This window comes from Equus quagga, chromosome 5 (assembly GCF_021613505.1).
Source record: "Equus quagga isolate Etosha38 chromosome 5, UCLA_HA_Equagga_1.0, whole genome shotgun sequence".
NCBI classification, from domain to species: Eukaryota; Metazoa; Chordata; class Mammalia; order Perissodactyla; family Equidae; genus Equus; species Equus quagga.
The window spans coordinates 42,521,306-42,542,948 of NC_060271.1; the positions used below are offsets into that span (position 1 = coordinate 42,521,306).

The following is a 21,643-nucleotide window of genomic DNA, read 5'->3' on the forward strand; positions in this document are numbered from 1 at the left end:
GTTCTATTCAATCAGGTATTTGGGGGGTTTATTATTATTGTGGCACATTTTTGAGCTAAATATAATATTGGCTTATTAAAATATTAAAAGAAAAAATAATACAGAAAAAACATTAAAATAAAAATAAATCAGGAGTGTTTGTCCTGGAATTATCAAGGACTTAGCAGTGTAGGTAGCAGTGATGAGGAAATGCCTTCATAACCAACCATTTGGGAACCTCGGCATAACATAGACCTTCTAGAAGAACCTGAAAGTTGAGCCATGGGCACAAGTTGCTGGATGGGCTGTGGCTAAAGGTTTCTGAGATGATACGTTTTGGCTAGACTCACTTGTAGGCAAGCAAGCGTTTGGAAAGTATTTAGAAATAGAGGAGAGTTTTTGGCAGCTAGTTTTGCTCACAGCTAGTTATGAAACAGAAAGGGACAAGTTGGAAGAGAAATGGTTGGGAACACTGCTTGTTTTTCTTAAATACTCGTGATTATAATAGCCTCCTGGCCTATTTGATTCCTCTGCCTGCCTCCTAAAACAGCTTCTCATAATTCCTGCGTAAAGCTGCTGAACAATCCATCTTCTAGCTTTTTTTTTTTTTCTTTCCAACATACTGTTCTCTACTAAAGGAATGAAGATGACTTGTATATGAAAGTCAGCACTTCGTGCAAGCTTTTCTCCCACCACATCCCTCCTTTTCAGCTTACTGCCTCTGCAGGATTTTATTCCCGCTTGGGAAGTCCTCTGTGTTGCTCTGCTGTTGTGCTTGTTACCTCCTTCAAAAGTCTATTTGGAGCTTAACCACTTCAGGGTCTGTTTCCTCTTGAAGCCTGCCTAATTTTGACACTCCCCTTAGCATTTTTGTCCTCTGTTTCTCCTGAAATGTTTTGTGATTGTGACTGTAGTGATTGGACTTGTTCCGGTGTTTTGGGGATGGATGCTACCTCCCCAGGTCGAAGGACTGGACTACATGTCTTCTTTTCTTTTTGTTACTCTTCTCTCTTCCTTTATCACATATACTGCACACCTTTGCCAAGATAAGACTCCTCATGAGAAAAATGCTTGGATTAAAAGAAGGTGTTGGACCCAAGGTCCCTGAAGGAAATAACAGTTTTCCAAAATTTATTTTAACAACTTCACCTGTAAGGGTGGGAGTATGAGACCCACGGGTGAAAAACAAGAGGCTCTCTGGTCCTCTGCTGTGTTATTAGCTGCTCGTAGCTCAGTCCAAGTCAACAAATAATCATTGAGTAGCTCTCACTATGTCAATGCCTTCTTCCTTGCCACTGTTGAAAGTTCAGAGTGACTGTAAAACACAACAAAGGCTGTCACTGGGCACAGAAAGAGCTTTCCTGAGATAGCCCACAGAGAGTCGTGTTTCAAAGTTGAGGGTAACAGGGAGCTGGGAAATGGAGCTCTGGGAGAGCAGGGAATGTATTTCTTTGTCCATCACTGTGCACCCAGGAAGTGCCCCGTGCAAGGCCTGGGACAAAAAAGACAATGCATATTTCATGAAGGAGTGAAAAGAAGACGACATCCCTCACTTTTGAGGGTGTGTGGAATGAAATGGGGAGGAAATCAAGAAAGGTTTAATGGAAATAGTGGCTTTTAAAAGGCACCTGGATGGTTAGGATTTGGAGCAAGGGAGGGGAGAGCCTTGCAAGTGCAGTAAGAATGGCGTAGACAGGAGTGACACGAGCTCTTTCACCTAGACCTTCTGGGTCCCTTCCCTCACATCTCTTTCACGTCTGCTCAAGTTTTACTTTATGTTATAATAAGCCCTTTTCTGACTGTCATGTATAAAGAACTATAAAAATATTTCATCATTTACCATCTACTTAATTCTTTAAGGCCCTTATTATCATCTGACCTATTCTTTGTTTCTTTGTTTTTTACCGAAATTAGAATATAAATTCCAAGAAGGCAAGGACATTGTTTTGTTCATTGCTTTATCCTCAACACCTAGGCAATTCCTGGGTTACAGTAGATAATAAATATTTGATGAGTGAATGGATGACCCAGTGTGTGTGCTAGGAAGCATAAGTTATCTTGTTTATATTTTATTAAGATTTATGGTAGGGCAACTTGAAATGCTTTGAAAAGAAGAAGCATCTATTGGGATTGTCCTATAAGAGTGTCTGTCTCTCTGAGGTGTGAAAGAATGATGGTATAGGTACTCATGACAGGAAGCTGCAGTAACAGGGTTTTTAGAAGACAAAAATTTAGAGCTGTGTGTGGGCTGGGGGAGTATACATGTACAGGGCAGCATTAGCAGTAGTGGAGAAGTTAATTCTTCCTGAGTTATTCCTCATTTATTTGAAGAGAATTACTTTCTGTGAAAAATCTGTGAATGTTTGTATCAAAACTATATTGTGCTAACCTAATCTGCTCTTTTCATGACAGGAGGCTGAACAGTACCCAGGGGGAAATTCGTGTTGGTCCAAGCCATCAGGTAAAGCACATTTTAGTGGCTTCTTTAATAGTTTTTTTTTTTTTCTTGTCATTCTACTGGCCCTGCATTTTGTTGAGCAGCAGCTTAGAACTGTTGTTATCGTATAGGAAATTTTTATATAAATGCAGAGGTTTTTTTCTTTTCCCCCATGGATCACCACATACTTTTTTCTTTTCCTTCTCCTCAAAGCCCCGGTACATAGTTGTATATCCTAGTTGTGAGTCTTAGTTCTTCTTTGTGGGGTGCTGCCACAGCATGGCTTGATGAGTGGTGTGTAGGTCCACACCCAGGATCCGAACTCGTGAACCCCAGGCCACCTAAGTGGAGCATGCAAATTCAACCACTTGGCCACAGGGCCTGTCCCCACATACTTCTTAAATTGTGGTAAAATATACGTAATGTAAAATTTACCTTTTTAACCGTTTTTAAATGTACAGTTAAATGGCATTAAGTACCTTCACATTGTTGTGCAACTGTTACCATCATCCACCTCCAGAACTTTTTTACGTTCCCAAACTGAACCTCTGTACACACTTAAACACTAACTTTCCATTTTCCTCTCCCCCTAGTCCCTGGCAACCACCATTCTAATTTCTGTCTCTATGAATTTGACTCCCCTAGAGACCTCATGTCAGTAGAATCACACAGTATTTGTCCTTTGTGTCTGGCTTATTTTACTTACCATAATATCTTAAGGGTGTACTCGTGTTGTGGCATATATCAGAATTTAATTTCTCTTTAAGGCTGAATAATCCATTGTATGTATATACCGTGTTTTGCTTATCCATTAGCTGTTGATGAACATTTGGTCGCCACAAACTTTCATTTTAACTTCTTTTAAATCCCCTTTCTTTCAGAAGAGTTAAGATGGTTAGGATGCTGTCAGTCGGAAGCTTGTTGTGTTGTGACCTGTGCCCTCTCATGTTTTATTCTGTTTACTAGGACTCTGGTGTCATGTTTGTCATCTCTTTTGATCTCTGTATCAGTTAGGATGCTTTGATGGGCAACTGGAAAACTCTGGCTGAACATGACTGTCACATGTCATCACATCCTAGTCAGACAGGACCAGGGCTCTGCAGAGCTTCTCTGCGGTTCTCTTGGTGCTCAGCTGTCCCCCATGGACTGGCTTCTTCCTTAGGCTCTAGCTGAATTTCTCTGGTTCTAAGATACACTTCTTCACATTTTATTATCTCTGATGTTGGGCTTCATTGTGTATTCCATGGTGTGATTATAATTTAATTGGCAGCATTTCTCCTTTCTAAATGCACATAAAATTATAGTGGATCTTCCGGTGAATGAAAACAGCCAATGTTGAGAGGAGGAAAAGGATCATCCTTCTCTTCCCCTTAGAAGCCAGGAAAATTCTCCCAGAAGATCTCCATTAGTCCCAGTGTCTCATTGCCATATATTGGGTCATGTGTTCATTTCTAAAGCATGAGGAAAATGGATTTAGCATGATTGTCATGGATTGTCATTTGAGTTAGAATGGATGTTGGGGAGTCAGCCACCATGGCGAACACATACTAGAGATGTGAGACACAGGCAACTCCTTATAAGGGTGTAGAGGTTTTAGTAGTCTATCTAGTTACCCATTTTTCTGTCCAGATTTTGAGCATTTCTTGTGTCATTTGTATTTTTAACAACGTATTTTAACTCTGTAAATGAGAAAGAAATTAAGAAGTGAAGGGATGTTAGAACCAAAACACAGGGGCTGGCCCCGTGGCCGAGTGGTTAAGTTCGCACGCTCCGCTGCAGGCGGCCCAGTGTTTCGTCAGTTCGAATCCTGGGCGCGGACATGGCACTGCTCATCAGACCACACTGAGGCAGCGTCCCACATGCCACAACTAGAAGGACCCACAACGAAGAATATGCAACTATGTACCACGGGGGCTTTGGGGAGAAAAAGGAAAAAAATAAAATCTTTAAAACCAAAACACAGAAACCATCAGGGGCATCTAATTTCTAGAAGATACTTCTCATCTCAGAACTAGGATTATAACTGAGAGAAGCAGAAAGAAGCTGCTAGAGAACATTCCCCTTAATGTCTGCCTTGTTCAAATACGCCCTTTTCTTGGTGTGCCCTCTCAGTGGGTCTCACTGCCACCTCTTGACTGTAGTTTGTGTGCCTTCAGGTCTAGTAGTTAGATTTTTAATCAAGGAGTCCAGTACTTGCCTGGTACCACTTGATTACATCTTCCTTTCTCTGCTCTTTTGCCACCGTACTTTCCCACCTGGTTTTTTCTTCCTCCATGTATTTCCAGGGTCATAAGAGCTTTGGACTCGAGTTTTATTTTATAGATTTTTTTTCCCTACCGTAACAGAAAAAGTGGTTCTTAAGTAAAAGATGCTTAAATTCCCTGGAAAGGAGCAAATTTAACTATGCTTGGATTTTTATATGCTTTCATTTAAAATCAGATAGTTATTTTATATCAGGTTTTAACTATATTCTATATGCTTTATTTTCAAAAGGCAGTGTTTGGGAACATGAAATACCACAGGACCTTTTTGTGAATTGGTAACATTTACCTTATTAGAAGTTTTAACTTTATTCTTAGGTAAATTATTAACATATGCAAAAGTAGGAAAAGAATAGTACAATAAACCCCTTTATCCTCATTATTCACCTTTCACACATATCAAGTTAGCGTCAAACTTGTTTTATTTCAATCATACCTCTCCCACCATTATTTTGGAAAAAAATCACAAATACATCATTTTGCTTGTAAATATTCCAAAGGTAAGAACTTTTTCAAAAAACACAATCACACTATATCACACTTAATAAAAATTAGCAAGTTCTTAATATTCACCTGTCTGTTATGTCCAGATTTCCTTAATTGTCTCTCTTTTTTTGTTTGGAGTTCAAATTTAAATCTAACTAAGAGCATTCATTGCAGTTGATTCATATGTCTGTTAAATTTCTTTTAGTTCTTATGTTTCTCTTACTTCCCCATTTTAAGTGTTGAAGAAGCTGAGTGTTTTGTCCTATACGGTGTCCCACAGTGTGGATTTGGCTGATTGCATCTTTATATGTCGTTAAACTTGTTCCGTTGTTCTTGGCAAATCTTGAAAATTAGGAGTTAAATCGAGAGGTTTAATCACATTCTAGTTTGGTATGCTGTCCGCGCAAGAGCACTTCATGGGTGGTGCTAAGTCGTCTACCAGGAGACACGTGTCTCTCTTCTAATGATGATTTGCAGCCATGGCTTGTTACCTAGATCTACTGTTTAATTAGGGATTTCAAAATGGTGATATTCTAATCCTGTAATTCTTTCATTTATTAGCTGAATAAACGAAGCTTCCCCCTTACCAACTATTTGATTCCCTGAATCATAAGGAAAGGCTTGATTCTTTCCCTCTATTCACCCGTGTTCGCAATATTGAGTTGGTTCCCCAACATCTTCCATTGCGCGCCAGTGGATTTAAAATATTTGTTATCTGGTAACCAATTGCAGTTCTTATTGATGATTAAAGTGTCCATTTTGGGGCCAGTAGGAGCCTCTTTCTGCTGTCTGCCGTGTCCTTTTGACTGTGCCCACTGGTCTTTGGTAGAGTCTTCTTATCTGGTGTGACGTGACTGTAATGTCTCATCTTGTACATTTCCTGCCCTAGGTCTGGATCCCCTTTTCTCATAGGAGCACTCATTGTTTCAGTGGGATGTGGCATTTTTTCACTGGCTGAGGAGTGTTTGTTGTTACTGGATTGGTTACTGTTTCCAGGCCTTTTCAGGGAACATATTAAGAAGTAGATTTTTTTTCTTTTCGTTTTTTTAAAGATAAAATACATTGTGGATTCTTAACTGAGACTTCTAATTCAAATTCAAATTTTATTTAGGCCTTAAATTAACCCTTTTTATTCTTTCTGCTGTATCTCTTTTTCCCCTGTCTCAAATGCTATTTTTAAACAACACCAACATAATTATTCATTTGCTTTAATCCCTTAATACATATATAACAGCCCAGAATAACAATACTCACATTGTAACAAACCATATGATTATTGAAAACAACTTTTTCTTAATATTTGTTATGGCCTTAGAATATATCCCACTAGGGCTATATAGGCAAATTACTAAGTCTTAAAGTTATTTGAAATCCTTATTAGAGAGGATCCAACTCAAAACATAGTTAGGTGCATTTGTTTCATTTCACTTTAGAGTTTTAAAGAGGTTATTGTTCTTTAAACTTAATTTTTTGGCGCAAGTCCCATGGTCGAGTGGTTAAGTTCGTGCGCTCCGCTTTAGCAGCCCAGGGTTTCGCTGGTTCGGATCCTGGGTGTGGACATGCACTGCTCATCAGGCCACACTGAGGTGGTGTCCCATGTGCCACAGCTAGAGGGACCCACAACTAAAATATACAACTACGTGCTGGGGGAATTTGGGGGAGAAAAAGCAGAAAGAAAGAAAAAAAACCCAGTTTTTAGCTCAGGTGCCAATCTTTATTAAACAAAACACAAAACTTAATTTTTTTATAATTATGTAAAATATTTGCATGGCTCCAAAGTCAAACATACAAATGAAGTATGTTAAAAAAAAAAGTCTACCTTCTACTCCTATCCCCTCCACATGTTCCCTCCCTTCCTTATGGGTAATTGTTATTTTTCCCTTTTTTTTTAATTTAAGGTTTTGATTTATCTTTATTTTTATCCACCCTCCCAACCCCCGCTGACTGTGAAACGGAGGTTGTTGATTGGTGGCCCGAGAGCTGCGTGGCCTACTGACGTTGGTTTTCCCCATACGATTGTTTTAAAAACTTGAATAACCAACATTTAAAACCATGAGCTTTCACATAAAAGTCAAGATTTCTGGACTTTGGAAAAAATTGGAGGATGTAAAACACTGGTTCTCATTCCTGCGTGGCAGCATTCCCTGGATGGGGCAGCTTCCTCTCCATCTCACCCTGGTTCCCCTCACTCCTTAGTACCTAACACCTGCACACCCAGTACAGGAGTCACTGCTACATGTGGCACTTCAGCACTTGAAATGTGGCTGGTCCAAATTGGAGTGTGGTGTTTTGTTCAATGGCACTACTAGAGTATTTAAAATTAAATATGTGGCTCTCATTTCATTTCTGTTGGACACTGCTGCCTTATACTCTGTCTGCTTCATTCATTTCATTTTTTTGCCTGGGTTCTGTGGACACTGGAGCTTTTTAACTGCAGGTCTTAGTTTAAAATATTAGACTAATGTGTCCATATTCATCATTTGATAAAATAAGAACATGTGTGTCTTGCAGATGGTTGACTTTTCGTAGGTCTCTCGTGGTTATGGTAGTCATAATACCTGCTTACTCTTGCTGTGCCCCAGCAGAGTGAGCATGAGAAAATGCTAGAGGTATTTGAATCTCCAACCCAGAGATGACTTAGAATCTTGGTTGTTGAGCACTGTTGTTCAAATATTTTTTTATTCCTTTTATTGAGGTATACCTTACATACAGTGAACTGTTCATATCTTATGTATACTGTTCAGTCTGCTGCAACAGTTCAAATCAACACAGAACATTTTTGTCATCTCAGCAAGTTCCTTCCTGCCCCTTCACAGGCAACCTTCTCCTCCTGAAGCTATTATTCATCTAATTTCTACCAGCATCTTTTAGTTCAACTGTGTTTTTAATGTTAACTCCAATACCGTGTCTTTGTTTTGATGTTGACCATGACTCATATTGTTATTGACTCTCGAGAATAGCATTAATTTTAATAGAATAGTTCGTTGAATTTTTTAGCAAGTATCCTTTGGTGAGGTTTCGTTGTTTCTATCTGTCTCTTTGTAAACTTGTCATATTGGAAATGTATGTATTTTCCCCTTCTTTATCAAGGAGCTGTTATCTCCTGAGATGTTTTTTGGTTTTTATTTCTTTTATTCATGTGTCCATTTCTGTTTTCCTCTTTGGATCATTCTGGCACTGGTTTACTTTGACACTGTTTGCTCCTGCTTAAGTAGAGGTTAAGCAGTAAATTGTGAAGTCTTCGATGGTGAAATGATCCTGAAATGTGCTCCAGGCCAGTTTCAATGACTCATGGTTTTTCTGTTATTTCATTACTGCCTAAAGAGAGAGTAAGCTACTGCGTCTGTTCCCAAGGCCTGCCTGCTGAGGCAGCTCTTTAAATGTGCCTGGTTGTGACTTCTTCATCCCTGTCTTACAGGCCAAACTTCCGGATTTGCAACCATTCCCTTCTCCAGATGGTGATACTGTGACCCAACATGAGGAATTGGTCTGGATGCCTGGAGTTAATGACTGTGACCTCCTTATGTACTTGAGGGCAGCAAGGTAATAGGAATCCACCCCATCCTGCTTTCTCAGTTAGGACATCTGAATTGGTTAGTAGGCAATAAACTTTCTCCTTTCCCCTGACATTTTATTTATATATTGGGCATTCTCTGACTTTTTTTGTTATACCTTCTATATCAAAGCCTTGATTCTTCTTACTTTTAGAAGAAAAACATGTTAAGTCATACATGCAATTATCAACACTTCTCAATACAGTTGAGTAATTAGGCCATTCAGCCCGTCTTAAAATCCCATAACAGGCTTCTCTACTTTATGACTGTTAGTTGGTGCCTGACCTAAATTTGACATTTTTGTGGCTTAACTACATAAGAACTTGCTAACCTACAAAAATATGCAAACTACAGAAGAGAGGTTTAAATCTGTCCCTGACACATTGTAGTGCAGGCAGAGAGCCTTCCTTTGTCTGCAGTGATTTCTGGGACTCTACTTGCAGCATCAACGGTGTGCAAGAAAAACACTAAAAGAAGGCCAGGTGACTGAATTTTAGCTCTGATTGTGTTATGGTCAGCTGCACTACGCGTGGAGGCGCACAGTAGAGATGAGAATGCTTCAGCAGAGTGAATGACTACCAAGAGTTCTTTTTACTTCTCTTTTCTACTTTTAATTTGCCTAAAGGTAGTTGATGTGTAGCATGAAAGGAATTAAGTTTCAGAGGATTTAATTTCTTATGTTTTCTGAAGACTTTTCTCCCAAAAGATTGAAGTCTAGCCGACAGTTGTGACAAATAGTTTTAGATTATTCGTGCCCTCCAAACTAAAACCTGAGTTCTGATAAAGCGTGGGAAGAAAGAACACAAATGGACCTGAGTAAAAGTTAACATTTCTCTTTCTGAGCAAGTGAAAAGTGAACTGTAGAGGAACTTAATTTTTTTTTTTTTTTTTTTTTTTTAATATCAAGAGCAGAAGCAGCACTGAGAACTCTAACTTATCATGCATGTAGTACTTTGGTCTAGGCTGAAAATGTGCCCTGAAGGTTGAGGGTTAAGTTTCTGTACTGACGTTTTCCCTTCCTGTCTTGCAAGGAGCATGGCAGCGTTTGCAGGGATGTGTGATGGAGGCTCCACAGAAGATGGCTGTGTCGCAGCATCTCGGGACGACACCACTCTCAACGCATTGAACACGGTGAGTCTTTTGAAGTTGCCCTGGGTGGGAAGAAAGTTCTTTTTTTCCCTGTGCTGGCTGTAAGGAATATGTGATGAGCATGGAATGTGAAGGAACCTGGACTCTTAGGAGTGAGTACTGTGGTGTGGTGCTGGGATTGAAAGATAAGTCGTGGTCTTGGCCCTAGAGCTCTGTGACCTCAGGCCAGTGGTGTGGCACCTCCAGCTTCGTTTCCTAATCTGCGTGTGTACTCTGGGATTGTGGTGAGCCTCAGATGAGAGCCTAATGTGAGTGGTTAATTTTTACTGAGACCTCACAAAGCTGAGTGCTGTGCATAGATGATCTTATTCAATCCTCACAACACCTCTCTCACGTTAAGTTCTATGATTCTCACCACTGTAGACACAAGGAAATAAATTTACATCATACACCCAAGATTTGAATCCAGAGGGTGTGCTTTTCACTTTCTTGTCTGTCTGCGGCCGTGTATTTGAAAGTGCATGGAGGGAATAGAGAAGCTGCTAGACTTCTTGGAACAAATTTTTTTTATATATGGATTTGACTTTGGATATTTTACATGATTACAAAACAAAATTAAGTTTTAAAAATAACAATCCTTAAAGGTATCTAAAGTAAATGTAACAAGTGAGCCTAACATACCGAGTTGGTTGTGTGACATCCCACCATGATTACTCATCTGCTTGAATCCTGTACCACAGAGCAGCTGAGAATAACAAAACTTGAACTGCTGTGAACAGTATGGTTACTGAAACCAGTTTACTTTTTTGGGCACTCCTTTTTGACCTTAGAATATATCCTATAGGGCTGTATAGGAAAATTAATGTATTTTAAAGTTTCTTGAAATAATTCTTCTCTGTGTGGTTACTAGTATGAAATCATCAAGTCTGAAGAAGTAATAATGAATTTTTTGGATTCCTGATATGTTAATAAAGGGTCTACATGGTCGCATATACTTACATAGAATATTGAACATAAGGCTGAGCAATACTTCTGATGATTAACTAAATGTAATTTAAGCACCTTTTTGTTTTTCTTTTTCTTGAGAGGTCACTACAGTTGGAAGGGACTTTCAAGATCATCTGTTCCAGTCTCTAAATAGATAAGAACCCAAGCCTCCGAAAGGCCAAATGACTTGTTGAATGCCAACAATCCAAAAATTTCATAATGTAGGGTAGAAAACAACTCAGATTCTCAATTTACAGACCTTTCTACTATATAGTTTGCTTTCAAGGGAACATGTAGATATCTGAATGACATGGTTGTTTTATTCCTGGTCTAGTTGTGTTTCTTGGGTATTATACAATGTTATAATAGTCTCTTGTGTGTTGGAAGTTGGATGATTCTGCTGCGAATATGCCATGTTCTAAATAAGTGAATATGCCATGTTCTAAATAACTGAATGATTTTTCGCATTCTCATATGTATGTTTGTTTTACTTTCTTGCCTATTTGATACTTAGAGTTTTTGTTTTTGTAAGGAATCTTTATTATGAACATATAATGGTAGAGCCAGAAGGGGCCTTTGAGATTATTGTATAGTTGAGGAAACTGAGAATCACAGATTGGTGATAATGCAGACAGTGGCTGTGGTAGATGGAGGTGTGAATGTCTGTGAAAACCCTAAAAAATTTGTCTATATTCAAGGTAATTCATTAACATGAGCTTGTTTTCTATTGAGTTTTTGGTTTAAAAGCTTTCTGAAAAAAATTCTCCTTTCATGGCTATGTTGATCAGTTGAATTTTGAATAATGAAGATCTTGCCATATTTAATTTAATGCCTATTTTTGGCACTTTCCTGAATTTATCTGATTTATTCTCTTTCTTATCCCAGACCCTCTAAGGATTCTGTAGAACATAACTACTGTACAGAAATAATTTGGGCTATTTTTGCCCAAGGTCTTTTGTAGCAAGTTCCTTCTGAAGTTTTCTTAAGCATTGCCAGAGGGTTTTTGGTTTTTGGAGTTTTTATTTCTGTGAAACTCCCTTCCCATCATTTGGAATTCTTCCTGTCAAGGCGAGCTCACGTGGCTCAAGCGTCTTGGGTTATGCAATACCAATGCGTTTAGCCACCAACGGACTAAGTTGTGTGTGCTCATTTTGTGGTAAGTGGAAAAGTTTAGTGGCTGTTTTAATTTTTGTACTTCATTCTTACGCTGGCTCACAGAGAGGTTTAGTTGTAGGCACTTTCTTTAATGAAAAGTGAAGTGAATGGAAAGATCTTGTGAGAAGTTAATGTTTATTTTGACTTCCGTGAAGTAATGGAGGTTTTGAGCTGTGTTAAGTAATAAGTTGAAAAGATAAATACATTGTCATGTGAGAAGTATTTATTGTTTTCTTAAGAGTATAGCACAGAGTCAAAACAAGGTTATCAATTTAGAATAAACCTTGTGTCCATTTCCTCTTTCCCAGGACGATGTAGAAATTTATTCAAAATCTGTAGTATTACACATTAGAGTGTGTTTAACCTCACAGTAGGACTGTTTAGTTTAAATGCATTTAAATACATAGTTTAATTTTTTAAATTGCAATCACTAGTAGAACATTTTCAAACTGTCACTTCTTTTGACAATTATGTGGACCTATTTTTAAAGGTAAACTCTTCTGTATTACTTATTTTGACTCATTTTTTCCTTCATTATTCACAAATGAGATTTTTAGTGTGCAATTTTTAAAACAATTTATTGGGGTATAATTTATGTATAATAAACTGCTCAGGTTTAAAGTATGAAATTTTATGAGTTTTCTCAGATGTATACAGCAGTGAAACTACTATAATGATCAAGATACAAAACATTTCCAACACTCCCAAAAGTTGCCTCATGCCCTTTTATAATCCTGTGCTGCTTCCAGCTTCAGATAACCACTGATGTGTTTTCTCTCTTTATAGATTAGTTTGTACTTTCTAGAATGTTGTAAGAATGGAATAATAGCATATATAGTCTTTTGGGTCTAGCTTCTTTCAGCATAATAATTTTGAGATTCATTTGTGTGCATTATCAAAAGTTCATTCCTTTTTATTGCTGAGTAGTATCCCATTGTGTGGATATTCACAATATTTTATCTGTTCGCCTGGTGATGGATGTTTGGGTTGTATCCAAGCTTTTGGCCTTTATGAATAAAGGTGTTAGGCACATTGTTATACAAGTCTTTGTGTAGACATATATTTTCATTTCTCTTGGGTAAATACCTAGGAGTTAAGTGGCAGCATTGTATGTGTGCAGGTTTCTTTTTAAGAAACTGTCAAACTGGTGTCCACAGAGGCTGTATCATTTTACATTCTCAGCAGTAGTGTGTTAGGATTTCGGTTCTTCAGCATTCTCAGCAAGACTTTATTGTCAGTTTTTTTAATTTTAGCCATTCTAATGGGTGTGTAGTATTTCACTGAGGTTTTAATTTGAACTTCCTGACTGTTGGTGATGTTGAACATCTTTTCATGTCTTATTGACTATTTGTATATCTTTTATGAAGTATCTTTTGACTAATCAAATCCTTTGCTCAAATATTTTGCTTAATTTAAAAAATTGTTTTTTGTTCTTTAGTATAATTTAATTGTAAGAATCCTTTTTATATTGCAATGCAAGTCCTTTGATATATGTATTGTGAATATTTTCTCCCATACTAGGACTTTTTCTTTTTTGTAATGGTGTCTTTCAAAATATTTAATTTGGTAAAATCCAATGTATCGTTTTCCTTTCATGAAAGTAGCCTTGATCTTGATTACTCTGTGATTACAAAAATTGTTTCTGTGCTTGCTTTCTTGAAATTTTAGTTCTAACATTTAGGTCTGTGATTCATTTAGAGTTAATTTTGTGTATGATGTGGGATAGGAGGTGAAAGTGTATTCTTTTCCACACAGGTGCCAGAAATCAGAACATTTGCTGAAAACAGCCTTTTCTCATTTAATTGCCTTGATACCTTTATTGAACAAAAGTTGCATGTATATGTTTTGGTCTTTTTCTGGATTCTATTCTGTTCCACTAATCTAATACTTCTTTTTTGTTAGAACCTCTGTGTTTTCAGTGCTATAGCTTTAGAGGAGCTCAAGTAGTGTAAGTCTTCCTACTTTGTACTTGTTTTTTTAAGATTGCTTTGGCTATTTTGGGCATTGGCATTTCTGTATAAATTTTAGAATCAGTTTGCCAGTTTCTATTTTTAAGAAGGCATGATGGAATTTTGGTTGGGATTACATTGAATCCGTGGATCAATTTAGGAAGAATTGACATCTTAATGTTGAATCTTCTAATCTATGAACATGGTATCTCTCTCCATTTTTAAAAAAGGTGTCTTTAATTTTTTTAAGATTTTGTAGTTTTCAGTGTATAGGTCTTACATATATTTTGGTAAATTTATCTCTAGGTAATTACTGTGAGAAGATGCTATTGTTAATAAAATTGTATTTTTTAATTTTAGTTTCTTAATGTTCATCAGTAGGATAGAAATACAATCGGTTTTTATGTGTTGACCTTGTGTCCTTCGGCCCTGCTAAATTCTAGTAGTTTTCTGGTTGGTTCTTTAAGATTTTCTGTCTAGACAGTTATGTCATCTGCAAGTAAAAACTGTTTTACCCCATTCCTTTCTAATTTTTGTGTTTTATATTTTGTGCTTCATTGCACTCGCTTGGACCTCTGGTGCAATACTGAATAGAAATGATGAGAGTGGACATCTTTGCCTTCTTTCTCATCTTAGGGAGAAAACATTCAGTCGTTCACTGTTAAGTACAATGTAGGATTTTTGTTGTCATTGTTTAATCAAGTTGAGAATGTTCCTTTTATATCTAAATTTGTTGAGGTTTTTATCATGAATGGGCGTTGAATTTTGTCAGATGATTTTTTTTTCTTTTGTATCTAATGAGATTATCGTAAGGTTGTTTTACAGTCATGCACCACACAGTGACATTTCAGTTACAACAGACTGCATATACGACAGTGGTCTCATAGGACTACACAGCCTAGGTTTGTAGTAGGCTATACCACCTGTGATGCTGACACGACGATGAAATTGCCTAACGACAGATTTTTCAGAATGTATCCCCATCATTAAGTATTGCTTGGCTGTACTTTATTTTGTTAATATATTGAATTACATTGATTAATTTCAAATGTTAAACAACTGTGCATTCCTAAGATAAATCCTACTTGGTCGGTATGTACTAGTGGACTCAGTTTGCTAATAGTTTGTTAAGAACTTTAACATTTGTGTTCATAAGGGATATGAGCTCTATCTTTTTTCTTTTATCGGAGTAATACTGACTTCGAAAAATTAGTTGGGGGCCGGCCTGGTCGAGTAGTAGTTAAGGTTGCATGCTCTGCTTTGGCAGCCTGGGGTTTGCTGGTTCAGATCCTGGGTGTGAACCTACACACTGCTCCTCAAGCCATGCTGTGGTGGTATCCCACATGCAAAATAGAGGAAGCTTGGCTCAGATGTTAGCTCAGGGACAATCTTCATCACACACACACACACACACACACACACACACACACACACACAAAATGGAGAAAGATTTCCTCCTGCTCTCTTTTCTTAAAGAGTTTGCTTGTAAAGGATTGGTTTTTTTGTGGTCATTAAATGTTTGATAGAATTCACAGTGAAGCCATCTGGGACTAAATGTTTTTTATGGGAAGTTTTAAAATTTACGAGTAGACATAGGCCTATTCAGATTGTATTTATTCATGTGTCAGTTTTAGTAATCTGTTAATCTGTGTCTTTTAAATGTTTTGTCCATTTCATCTAGGTTATCAAATTTATTGGTAAAAATTTCAAATTATTCCTGTATTATCTTTTTAATGTCCATAGAATCTGTAATTTTGGCCCTTCTTTCATTCCTAATACTCCCAGGTTGTTTCCTCAATCTAAATAGAGGTTTATCAACATTATCGATTTTTTCAGTAGTTAGCATTTGGTTTCATTAATTTTCTCTATTTGTTTTATATTTCACTGATCTCTGATCTTATTTTTACTATTTCTTTTCTGCTTATTTTGGGTTAATTTGATCATTTTTCCCCTAGCTTCCTAGAGTGGGATCTTGGATAACAGGTTTTATCACAAATTTTGATTTGTTGTTTTTTCGTTATCATTCAGTTAAAAATATTTTAAAAATTTTTTGTATGATTTCTTCTTTGACCCATGCATTATTTAGAATTAGATTGCTTAATTACGAGATACTTGAGATTGTTCTCTCTTTTTTTTTGTTTTTGAATCTTATTGATTTCTAATTTACTTCTGTTGTCATCAGAGAGTACCCAGTAAGAGTTCAGTCTTTTGAAATCCACTGAGACTTGTTTCTTAGCTCAGCATTTGATTTCTAATGGTGCATGTTCTATGTGCACTTGTGAATTTATATTCTGCACTTATTGGGTGTACTATTATATAATTGTTAGTTTCTTTAAAGTGTTTGATTTCATTATTCAGATCTTCCATATCCTACTAATTCTTTTATCTGATTGTATTGTCAGTTACTAAGAGAGATGTATTAAAGTCTTCAACTATGATTGTGGATTTGGTTATTTCTCCTTTTGGTTCTGTTAGTTTTTGCTTCATATGCTTGGAAGTTGTATCGTTAGGCGCATGAACATTTACAGTATTTCTCTTTCTCCATGTGTTGACGCTTTTACCTTCTTGGTGTAACCCTCTTTGTGTCTAGTAATATTATTTGTCTTGAACTCAGTTTTGTCTGATGTTAATACAACTGCTCTAGCTTTCTTATGCTTGTCTATATGGTGTATCTTCTTCCACCTTCTTACTTTGAATCTTGCTTTTTCTTTTTACTTAAAGTGTATCTCTTGTATATATTAGTTCTTTAGTTGTGTCTTACTTTTTTATCCAGTCTGGCAAGCTCTACCTTTTATTTGGAGTGTTTAGTCCATTTTAATTTAATGCAGATGGTTCTCAGGTTGTATAAAACTTGAACTACATGTATACATTCTTAATAGCAGAACTCTCATTGGAGAATCTCAGAAGGAGTTAATATATAAGTATCTTATTTTCATGGCAATGTGTCTTACTACTTTTGGTCCAGTGATGAACTTGCAGAATAGTTAGATACACAGTTGTTTTTTGTTTGCTCATTCATGTTAAAATGGATTTTTTATCTTTTTACTACTTATGTAAAGAACAGTTTTGTACTGATGTAGAGGAAGAAGATGTAATAAACATGTTGGCCTCTCTCATTGGAAGAGGCAGGTGTTCATGATGACAATGGACATATTCCTTAATGTATGTCAGCAAAGATATGTTTTGTTATATTTTAATACTTTAAATTGTGAACACCTATAAATGTAAAGTTGTTTTACTTATAATTTATTTTACATTAAATAATATTATGTTAAAATATGACAAAGCACTGGTGCTCCCTCTGGAAGATCTATTTGTGTGTGTACTGTTCCAGGTATGTGTTACTTCATATACAGTTTTTATTAGACTCATCTGTACACATTACATCTGTACACATTACATTTAACCTGTAATTTGTAAACATGATGCTGCATGACATATAGACGGCCCATATTAGTCTAATGGGATTAATTCAGCCACCTTTAAGTGCTTGCGTTTATTTGGCCTTTTACAAAATAGGCCTTTATGTTTTTCCTTAGAAACTGCAGCAGAGCCCTATAGTTTGAGACTGAGGTTTTCTAGAAAATGTCTTGCTGAGTTTTATTAAATTGATATTGAGTTTCATTCTTTGGGTGCAGGTATGTTTCCCATTTCCTAATAAAATTAAAATTCTTTTTCTCAGAAGCTTATTTGCATTTTTACGTTTACTTTCTCTCACTAACATTAAATGTATATATGCTCACCAGGTATAAGTAAAATTTATAATCATGCAGCAAAAATTTCATCTCTGCCTGGACAGTTTTATTCCCTGAAATATGGATGGCTATTAGACATTTAGATTAAGCTTTTTACATATTCAAGAGAGTATATATTTGTTTGCTTATTTATTTATGCATACCCACATATCCTTCAACAAAGGATTCAAGGCTTCCAATAGTTAGTTTTTTATCTCTGATCTATAAATATCACTATTTGTTAACCATTGAGTATTAATCATCTTTGTTTTCTGAGCCATAGCCCGATGCCTCATATATGGTAGAGAGGCACTAAATATTTGTTGAATGATCGAATAAATAAATCAGGTTTAAGTCTAAATCACATTTGATCACCCAGAACTTGGTAATCAAAGGTTGGCACAGCAGAGTATGCAGCTAAGGCTACTCTAAGGATCATTTTCATCTTTCTCTCTTTCATTCTAAAATATTAAGTCTATAGAATTTCTGTCAGAGATTTCCTGTTAGTTCATCATAAATAGGCTTCACTAAAGCATCTGGTCCTGGATTAGCTTTGCAATACATAGGACTGAAATGAATGTCGAGTATTTCCCAGCTCCCAAATAGGCATTGTCAGGAGGCCCTTTTATCACAGTTTGTCTAAAGCATATGATCAGGATTCTTCTGACATTCGTTCCACACCCACACCCTTTACTTAAATTCTTCTCGTTTTACTATTTCTCCATTCAGATTAGTCAATATTAAATGGTTGTAGGATGGTGGTGGTTTTTTTCTCAGGGTTCTGATTTGTTGAAAAGAGTAATAGGAAGAATTGATAGGCTATGTGATTTCTTATTATGGAAATCCAATAAAGTTTAGAACAGTACTTTATATAAATCAATCTTGACAAGCCCCTTTGCTCGTGTTTTATTTATGCTATACCAGGATATTGGAGTCTACTGTGCGCTGTATTGTTAATTATAGCATATATCCACTTGTGGTTTTCTGGTATAACCAGGGCCTTTTCAACGGATTATCAGAAGAATAATATATAAATTTGAGTTTTTATTTATTGTACTTTGACCAATTAGAAACATTTTGAACTTTAGTTTTGAAAATTAAGTGTTTAGAAATTTACCAGTGTGGCTCCCTTTAGGCTGAGAGCTTCCTAAATTCACTTCTGTTCGAAAGTTCCAGGCAACAATACTTTGAACACAAATTATGTGATTTGTTCATTTTGTCTCATTTAGATGAGGAAGATTTTTTTAATTTAATGCTTTAACATTTTGTTCCTTTTTAGATAATCTGTAGCTTTACTTAAAGTTGAACTTTATGCCCTGTTCTTTTCTTTCCCTTAAATATGGCAGAGAGCATTATCAAAGTCTCTCAGGGGTGGATGGGGAGATAAAAGGCCACTTATATTAACACCCTCTGGGAATGGCACCTTCGTTACTTAGGCAGTGATTTCAGTTTTGATAATTTTAACAGAAAAATCCTGCTGTAAGTTCTCATTTGCTGTGCTCCTGATGCATCTCTTCACAGTTGTGGCCCCACTTTGCTTTTCCATGTGAACAACTCTCAGATTTCTTTAGTCATTCCTTTCTTTCTTTTCTTTTCTCTCTTTTTTTGTATAATAGCTTTTTGAGATATAATTCACATATTGTATATTTCACCCATTTAAAGTGTACAATTGGGGCCGGCCCGGTGGTGCAGTGGTTAAGTGTGCATGTTCCGCTTCGGCGGCCCAGAGTTCGCCGGTTGGGATCCTGCGTGCATACACCGCACGGCTGATCAAGCCATGCTCTGGTAGGTGTCCCACATATAAAGCAGAGGAAGATGGGCACGGATGTTAGCTCAGGGCCAGTCTTCCTCAGCAAAAAGAGGAGGATTGGCAGCGGATGTTAGCTCAGGGCTAATCTTCCTCAAAAAAAAAAAAAAACTATACAATTAATGGTTTTTAGTATATTCACAGATTTGTGCAACCATCACCACAATCAATTTTAGAACATGTTCGTCACCCCAAAGAGAAAGTTGTACTCATTAGTAGTCACTCCTCATTTCTCCCTCTCCCGACTCCTAGCCAACCACTATTTTACCTTGCATCTCTATGATTTGCCTATTGTGGACATTTCATATAAATGGAGTTATACAATATATAGTCTTTTGTAACGCCCTTCTTTTACTGAGGGTAAAGATTTCAAGCTTCATCCATGGTGTAGTATTAACCATTTTTATATAAAACCATTTTATTTCCCCTCCTGGTCAGCTTTGTCTGTTTGTCTTTAAAATGCAGCACCTGTACTAAAGCATATTCCCCAGATCTGATCCGCATGAAGCGGCAAGGAGATGCCACCTCAGTTATCCTAAAGTTCATCTTCCTAATGCAGTCTAAGCATTTATGAATGTGCCTTCATCACATTCACTTTTGTCTTGTTTTGTTTCATTTTTCTTTGTATATTTGCCTTTGCTAAGCCATTTCTCTGTCACCCTCAGTTTTTTTGACTGATTTTTGAACCAGGCATAGGACCTTAAGTTTATTACTGTTATTTTAATTTTATTAGGTATCAACTGTTGGTCAGCTTCCTGATGTCATTAATAACAACAATTATATTAACAACAATAATTTAAAATTTATTTGTTGAGTGCTTATATGTTAGGCAGAAGTTTAAAGTGCGTTTTATGAGTGAATTAGTCTTCATAATAATTCTATGAAGTTAAGTATAGTTGTCACCTACAGATTAATAGCCACACTCTGTCATATATTTATATACATAATAATTTAAACTAAGAACAGGGTAGAATTGAGGCCAGTACCTCATAGCAGCCTTCTTGAAATGTCCAGTGAATCTGTGATTTTGGGGCTTTGCTGTCCAGCCAGTTAAAAATCCTTTATGCTGCAGCCTGTCCAGGCAGCTGCATCCTTTCTCCTAGGTTCTTGGTAGGAACTGAAGAATGTGATTCAGCTTTTACTTTTGTTTGGCAAAAGTTAGAGAGTTCTTTTACTAATTTAAGAAACTTTTTTCTCAGATAATTTTTTTCCGTGCTGAAGACGGGTAAATCTCAATGTTTTGAGATTTATGTGGTATTTTGAAAAATGTCTTCTTAACATCTATCAGTTAGGATTTTACCTTCTTTGAACCTATATTAAGCACTAATATTAACACAATAAGTGTTTAGCAAATCAGGATAAAAGCCCTTAGCCTTTTTACATTTAAGAAGAGCTTTAAAATCATTCATTTGTTTATTTATTCAGTAATAAACATGATTGAGTCCCTGCTCTTTTGGGAGGCCATTTGATGAAAGTGTAGATAATCTAAGTAAGTATTTAATCTTAGAACAAAGTAGACCTGTGAGTTTTTTGGGCTCACATATAATAAAATTTATAATGTTTGTCCTAATTTGTATTTTTCCCTATACTAATTTTGAAGTATACTTCAGGATACTTTTTTATAGCTCTCCTAGATAAATTTTTTTACCCTCAAATTTTGGAGCTTGGTGTATTCGTTTCCTTTGGCTGTCATAACAAATTACCACAAACTTGGTGTTAAAACACTGGAAATTTGTTCTCTCCCAGTTCTGCAGGCCAGAAGTTTGACGTCAAGATGTCATCCGGGCCCTGCTGCCTCCAGCTCCATAGGAGGAGAATCGTTCCTTGCTTGTTCCAGCCTGGTGGCTGCTGGCATTCCATGGTTTGCAGCCATAGCATTCTCTGCTATCTCCACATTGCCTTACCCCTGTGTGTCTGCATCTGCTCACTTCTGTGTTTTACCGCCGCCTCTCTTTTATAAGGATGCCCACCTGGATAATCTAGAATTATCTCCTCATCTCAAGATCCTTAATCACATCTGCAAAGACCCTTTTTCCAAATAAGGTCACAATCATATGTTCCAGGGATTTGATCTGGATATCTTCACATGGTCATTTTTCAGCCTGCCACAGTTGGGTGTACTATTAGGTAACTTGTTACTAAATAAATATAGTACTTATTTTTAATTTTTTTGGTAATAGTTTATTATTTTTATTTCCTAACCTT

The 21,643-nt window shown here is 36.6% G+C and overlaps 1 protein-coding gene across 4 annotated transcripts in view; it reads left to right on the forward strand.

The window, feature by feature from the left end:
• RERE (arginine-glutamic acid dipeptide repeats) overlaps positions 1-21,643 on the forward strand; it is a 404,029-nt gene that overhangs the window by 265,801 nt on the left and 116,585 nt on the right. For all 4 annotated transcript variants that reach the window (XM_046660504.1, XM_046660507.1, XM_046660505.1 and 1 more), the window contains 3 exons: positions 2,392-2,440; positions 8,582-8,706; positions 9,749-9,848. In XM_046660504.1, coding sequence (XP_046516460.1) covers positions 2,392-2,440; positions 8,582-8,706; positions 9,749-9,848 — 274 coding nt within the window. The remainder of the gene's footprint in view (positions 1-2,391; positions 2,441-8,581; positions 8,707-9,748; positions 9,849-21,643) is intronic.